Below are 7,821 nucleotides of genomic sequence, written 5' to 3'. Positions count from 1 at the left end.
GAATAAATAACAGAAATAAAACTAACACAAATTTAATTAGTACATAGGAAACAATCGCAAATAGTATATTTATTACTAAAACGATCTGTTAAGAACTTGATTTCCAAATCTAACTTTTGTTTATTTGGCTTTACGGTACCTCATATGTGTAATAGAGACTGAATTTTAACTTGCAATTTAATTTTAAAAATTTAAGTGCTTTAATTGTTTATTTATCGATCCATCAATTTGATATAAATGATCTACATTAGTTACAAAATTTAGATTTAACAGATATATATTTGCTTATCATATACGTTCATCCAGACATGCATATCTATATGATCTCATTTAAATCAGGTTTATATCTGATTTTTTTATTAAAGTTGAATTTATCTAATAAAATTTACTACTAATAATCATTTAATACACATTGGGGAAATCACCCGACTGCGTCACAAAACAAACCCTCACATGGAATCCTCAAGACCAAAGGAGAAGAGGAAGACTAAAGAACACATTACGCCGAGAAATGGAGACGAATATGAGAAGAATGAACAGAAATTGGATAGAACTAGAAAGGAAGTCTCAGGACATAGTGGGTTGGAGAATGCTGGTCGGTGGTCTATGCTCCATTGGGAGTAACAGGCGTAAGTAAGTAAGTAATAATCATTTAATAGTCTTCATTAAAAAATTAAAAAAAATAGTCAAAATTTTAAATCATTCATCGGTAATATAACTATACGTTTTTTGACTATTCTTCAGTGATCATTCAAACCCATAGTTGTGTAATTTGTTGTTTATATTTCACTTTATCGCTTTCTGATTGGTTAAAAAGATTTCCAAATATTCTTCCTCTCTAACATGTCTCTCTAAAATGACGCTAATCAGGAAGATGAATATTTAGTGTACTTAATTTTTTTTGTGGAATATTTTGTATTTAACTAATACTTTTCCTTATATTCAACATTGTATTTAGTTATTTGTATTTTACCATTCACTGTGGAACATCACTTTTAAAACAATCCCATGTTGTGTATCAATTTGATATTGTCCTGACAAAACTTTACAAAATAATTAAAATATGATGGTAGAGAACGAAGGAATAGTGAAGAAAAGTCCATACAAAATGAATGTTCCAGTGAATTATGATGGTGCAGTTGTTGGTTTAGCTAGACGATCTACCCTATTTCCATTCACAACACCTTTACCAGGAATATCAACAGCAGCCGTACAATTAGAACATTTAATAGGAAAAAATAAAAAATGGACAACAGCTGGTTGGAAACTAAGTTGTGAGTCGGGGCTAGTATTTCGTACTCATTTACAAGATAAAGAATATGTCTACTTAAATGCAGCAGAGTTTGGTGAATTAGAAGTCGTTCGAGATTTACTGGATGATATAAAACTTGATGTAAACTGTGTAGATTATATGGGACGTAATGCTTTATTACTGGCAATGAAAAATGAAAATCTTGATTTGGTGGAGCTATTAGTAAATAGATTAGATTTTTATGCTGTTGAAGATGCTTTATTAAATGCGATAAGCCAACAAAAAAATCATTTAGTTAAACTAATTGTTGATCATCCACAATACATTAGAATGGAAAAACAATGCAAAAGTAAAGTGTCCGGACCATCAAGTGGAACGAATAATCGCAGTAAACGATCTCAGTTCTCCTCAGATATTTCACCATTAATGCTTGCAGCACATATTAACAATCATGAAATTATTCAATTATTACTAGATAGAGGGTTAAAACTAGAAATGCCACATGATCGAGCATGTTCCTGTCTGGAGTGTGAAACTATTCGTGCTGAAGTAGGTGTCTGTTAAAATGTTAATATAACTTTTGTTTATTGTCTAAAACTGTAATCTTTCATACATATAAGTATTGTTGAATGCAAATTACATCATTGAATAAGTTTATTTAGATAACTATTAAATATCAAGTAACAATAGACAAGTATCACTCATAGAGATCAACGACTATTGAATAGTTTTTTATTGACTGAATTCAAAAATCAAGTCAGTAAATTTTAAATACTTGCTTAAAAATTAAACTTTCTTGCCTAGAGGTCTACAGGTTTGATTTCTGAAAGATTTTGGAATGGTACATTTGAGAAGTTATATACTGGTATTAAATTGGTATCCGACTGTTTCCTATTTCCAATGGCTTCCTCTATATGTACATTAAATTCTATATATACCTTATATGTAACTAAATAAATGTAAATAAATGTATGTACCTATTAAGTAACGAGGAAATATTAATCGTACATATTTCAGCGGTTGGTACTTTATCATATCCGTAGTGCAAAAAAAAACAGTACTATTTATGAAGAAGTATTGTTTATGTTTATATTGGATAACTAAGATTTTTCGTTAGTTACTAATAGATTTATACAATAAACAGACATGGGTTTTTATAATATTAACTGTCAGTGAAAATACTTATGCTTTCCATAATACATTTCTAGTATATTACAGCAATATAAAAATGAATGAAAACGGTTGTTTTTATTTTAAAGATGTTGCATTAACAGTGAATGATGTGAAAGCCATATATCAAAATGATTTTAGTTGTCAAATATGCATAAGGCAAATATCTAACCGATAAAATTAAATGCTATTTATATAAATTACATGTTAATGACCAAAAGACTTACTTACTTACTCCTGTTACCCCTCATGGAGAAGCATAGGCTAAACAGCAGCATTCTCCATCCAACTCTGTTCTGAACAATCCTTTCCAGTTATTTCCAGTTGCTTTTCATCCTTTTCATGTCTGCTTCCGATTCCCGACGTCCTGTGTTCTTCCAACTTCCTCTTTTTTGTTTCGCTTTAAAATTCCAAGTTAGCGTTTGTCTCGTGATATTGTTTGATGATTTCCAAAATGTATGTCCTATCCACTTCCATCGTCTTTTCCTAATTTCTTATTCACCCGAAAGTTGGTTTGTTCTCTCCCATAGTAGACTGTTTCTGATGGTATCAGCCAACGGATATTTATTATCTTGAGGAGACAATTGTTTATAAATACTTGTACTATTTTGATGATGGTTGTTGTAGTTCTCCAAGTTTCATCTTCGTACAGTAGAACTAACTGTCTTGACGTTCGTATTGAAGATTCTGATCAAAAGAGGATACCCATAATTACTTCAGTGGGTCATATACTAGACTTTGAGGTAGCTGTTGTTTTTTACACAAGTGAAATGTATCTTGTTAAGTTTTTACGACATATTTGGGATAATCTAACATACAAAGCCCAAAATAACCTCTGAGGAAATTGATTGAATATAGTTAACAGTCTCTCAGTTGTTTCTAATACTATACTTTGTGGCGTGTAGTTGACAATTTGTAAATACTGCTGAAGTAATATATAATAAGTTATAAAAACTTTTCAAGTCATTTAACACTGAAAGTGCATTAAAGCTTGAGTTGGAAACTGGCTAAAAGATAAACTTTTAATAAATGGATATTCCTAGCTTGATGCATAACCATAGAAAAAAAGCTAAAATAAGCCACCTTAGTTGACTTTTTCCCATATTTTATGACTTTATTGAACATATGGATGATATTATAATGCTTTTATGCTTGTGTACAAACTTAACTTACATTTACCCTAGTCGAGGTAACAAAATATACTTACGTTTTAACTAATAATCGGAAAACATATATGCAAGGACATCAGATTTAGCAATAGTTTGTGTTACTGTCCAAGATTTACAATTGTAAGGTAATGATTCTAATAAAAATACATAAATAATTCTCCAAGTTACCTTTTAAACTAAATAATTTAATTACACAATACCTGTCTCCTATATATCTGTTATAATTAAGTGATCGCAGAGAATTTTAATCGCAGTTCGTAAGGGATATTTTCCATCAAACTAATATCAGCCTTTATCAGATTTTGCCCACTACTAGTAAAGTAAAAATGTCTTAGTTAACTGCCGTGTACTCAACAGGGTTACATAAACCAATGATCAATTTTATTGTATGGTAATTTTGTAACTAAGGTTGGAAAAATGCAAGGAAGAAAACAATAACTGATAACAGATGGAGATATTGTGTATCCTCCTAAGACCCTACAAATAGTTTAACAAAATACGTTTATCTACTTATCGATTTTACTAACGTTCGATGATTAGATAATGAATATCACATATGGTCAAAATTTATAAAATATAAAAATGGATTTTGAACTGAATTATAGAAAGACGCTTGCTACTTTTAATGCCTCATGAACTTCACAATTAATATAAAGGATAATGTACTGTAACACTGTTACAGTAAAATAAGACAAATATCATATTCATACTAACTTCAACCATGATCAAGAGATTTTATTCTATACTGACACCTCTACTTTTTTAAGTGAATAAGTAGGATTTGACTTCCACTGAAATATGTTCTGGTATAACTGAGAAGCACACAATTTTCACTTTTGCCTAAACTTTAAAAGTTCTCTCTACACATTGACGAAGTTAAATTATTGCTTAATAAAGGACGAAAACAACTCAAAGCAGAAGTAAACTGAGGTGTTCTTGACCGCAAACTTTCCTAAGCTTTCATTTAATAATATGTCAGAAGACGTCTATGTAGCTTCAAAATCAGTCTTTCATTTTGACTTCATACCGAAATTCGGAGTAAGGCTCGATACCTGTTATACTATAAAAAAAGGTTTGTTTATGTTCATATTAGCTAAAGTGGGTAGTGGTTCAAATTATAGTTCTCATAATATGAAGTTAAACTCCACTGAAGATATCAAGTGTGTTAATTTCTTTTTGCCGATGTCCACTGGTTTTAAAATTTTATAAAACGGTTAACATCTTTGAAAAAAGTGTTTGATGAGGAGTCATTAGTGTTCAGTACTGTTTTTAGTGGTATGCAGTTACTCAATGAATCCATTGTTTTTATGGTTAAAGTTTATCAGATGAGAAAATGACTCATGCAAACACCTAAACCCAGTTTCAATAAATCAAGTTCAATTCAACCGCTACATCTTATTATGTAGCATACAACTACATGCTGATCGTAAAGTTAATAGGCAACGTACGTTGGGTATGAAGTAAGAACTATCATTATTTTCTCAAGATTTAAAAGTATTATACAAACATATTATCAACTGAATGCTTAATGTTCAAGTTTAGTTAAGATGAGAAGTGTATGTCAGTGTCGTCAAAATAAACCATTACAACTACTTATTTAAAGGAAACAATATATATCCAAGGTGTTTTTGCTAGTATTCGGAAATATAAAAGTAATATTTTCATATTTTAAGGACTAATGTATGGAATGTCAACAAGCAGAATGCTAATCTCAATTTGATAAGAAGACTGACTTTATTTGTTCATTTACAAAAAAGACAGGTCTATTTCCTGTAAATTTATTCATTTTGTCGATATGAATGAAACAGAAAAAAAGAACTAACAAGTAAATATAATCCAGGACATTTTTCAAAATGTAGGTGTTATGAAGGACAAACGCAAATCGAGTTGATGATTTATATTCCAAGAGTTACTCAGTTTAATTTATTCAAATTTGACTATTGGTTATTGTGCATAATGTATAGGAAATCAGTGTACACAGATATAGCTTTGATCTATTTTTAGTCTACAACAAATCTTTGTTTGATTCTACCTTTTCCTTCTCCCTTACATCAACCCATATAAGCTTTCGTTCAGTTGTAACAGGATCAAATACGTCGTTTTAGATAAGTACTAAATGACAAAATTGTGTCACTTGTTATTTTCATCATCTACATGAACAGTAATTAGGTTTTACTGGAAAATCGTAGTTTCTTAAAATAAATAATATAAAAGCTCTCAAAAGGGCAAACATCGAAAGGGCTCATGAAAAAGAGTGTGATTCAACTGGAAGTAGATTAGTAAAAAAAAGCATCAGAAAGTTTATTTCACAATTCATTACAATATCACTCATATGTTCACTAAGTATAATAAATCAAGAGCTAGTTACAAGTTGAACTGTTAATGTTTCCATCAAACTGGCAGATGTCGTAGCGACAATTCGATGTGTAGCTTCTGTTGACGAAGTTGAGAATTCCATATTGTTTTAAAAATATGATATTGAATAAAGCCATGGGTAAAAGTAATAAACAGTCTTTTATTCTGTTGATTACATTTTAGGCATCTAACTAAGCTTTACCTTGAACAGCCATGTGATTCGTTGTGTGTCTTGTAATAATAAGCATGGCATACACTTTGAAATACGATAACCGGTACACTTTTGATTAGTCTTGTAGTTGATTATCTTCTTTTTTCTGAAGGTTAAGAAAGTCTCTACCTAGATTTCGATGTCCGTTTTATGTTCTGTGCATTCGAATCCCGTTCCAATAAGTCATCGAAAATATACGCTAGAATATAGTCTGTTGATCTTGAATGTATTTTTTACAATTTGAAACTCTACTCAAATAGCTCACTGTAAAAAACACAGAAACTAACTTATTTTATTGTAGTGGCTTTGCTTCTTTAATCAATCACCTTTGTAATCGTTATTATATAAGTCTCAACGGTGTTTGAAATCAGAAGCCAATGAGAAGCGTCAACTACAGTTTATTAGCGGGGAGCGCAGATCACAAAACTGTGAGCACAGGCGAATATGTGCGAGAAAATAAAGAGGCAAATTTGTAGTCAAATCGCATGAGGGCACATCAAGGCGAAGCAAAGGCTAATAATAGGATTTGAGTACATATATACATGGGGAATTGATGTTTAAGCAATCAACATTTTAGTTAGAGTCGGTCATGTGATCTAGTGACCATAACAGTACAAAGAAATAGACGTATTGTTACTATCCAAACAGCATTGTCTGTTAAGTAAGTTAATAAAAGGGCTTAATCAAAAATTAACCATGATCGAAATTATTTGTAGGATAGTTTCTATGTTAAACACAGTTACAGTGTCACTACAACTTATCAATATTAATTTGCTTTTGTTTACTCACAATTTTTATAATCCAAACCTGTATTCAATGCCTAATATGGTGATTTTAAAGAAAACACACTTTATTCCCGACTTCTGACCTCTGAATCCCCGCCCTTATGCTAATCTCCCTTTACATGTTCTCCTTTCTGAACTACCTGTATCTAAGTGAACTGATAGAAATATATTTGGTAGTACAGTGTAATCCTTTAAATGTAACAAAGTAACATAATGTGCAAACTATTATTTTATCCACAACTTTTCCACTAACTTTTCTAAAAAACTAGGTATGTACTGTTGTGCATTAATTATTAATTATGACATTTACCGCTTTTTAGTCATTAACATCAAAGTTAAGGATAGATTCTTAAGGATTAGTCGAAAATGTCTAGAATCTGAACCACAATATGTTTTCTACAAAAAATTGGACAAATAAAACACACATTTTTTTGTCAACATTTTAAGACTTTTTATTTTCAAATTACAAAGTATTTTTAATTCATACATTTCTATGAAGTTGGCCAAGATGTCTATCTAATGATAATGTCTTTAGAAAACATTTTCCTAAAGCATTACATTTGTCCATCCGGAATCACTATGAAATGGATGTTGATATAAGATAGAACAAACTCTTATAATAAAATATTGGTGAACGATTGCTCAACTTCGTGGATTGGCTGAAGTTAGACATTAACACCGTTCGATGCCAGCCAGTTCAGTGGTCTAGATGTTAAGTGTTGGAGCGCGAGACTGGTAGGTACTGGGTTCGAATCTCGTGAGGCGAGATCGTGGATGCACACTGTTGAGGGGTCCCACAATAGGACGAAACGGCCGCCCAGTGCTTCCAGGTTTCCCCTGGTGGTTTAGCTTCAATTGACTCATGCTTTCAACTATGAA

At 31.1% G+C, this 7,821-nt stretch overlaps 1 protein-coding gene across 1 annotated transcript in view; it reads left to right on the top strand.

The window, feature by feature from the left end:
- Positions 1 to 1,063: 1,063 nt before the first annotated feature.
- The window catches only part of Smp_163160 (putative transient receptor potential channel), a gene marked incomplete at both ends in the record, with an annotated part of 80,177 nt that continues 73,419 nt past the window's right edge, over positions 1,064 to 7,821 (top strand). The window contains one exon of the mRNA XM_018790157.1: positions 1,064 to 1,801. Within this exon, the coding sequence (XP_018655528.1) occupies positions 1,064 to 1,801 (738 nt within the window). The remainder of the gene's footprint in view (positions 1,802 to 7,821) is intronic.

The sequence above is a fragment of the Schistosoma mansoni genome, chromosome W (genome assembly GCF_000237925.1).
Source record: "Schistosoma mansoni strain Puerto Rico chromosome W, complete genome".
Classification (NCBI taxonomy): Eukaryota; Metazoa; Platyhelminthes; class Trematoda; order Strigeidida; family Schistosomatidae; genus Schistosoma; species Schistosoma mansoni.
This window is presented reverse-complemented; position numbering and strand designations above follow the sequence as displayed.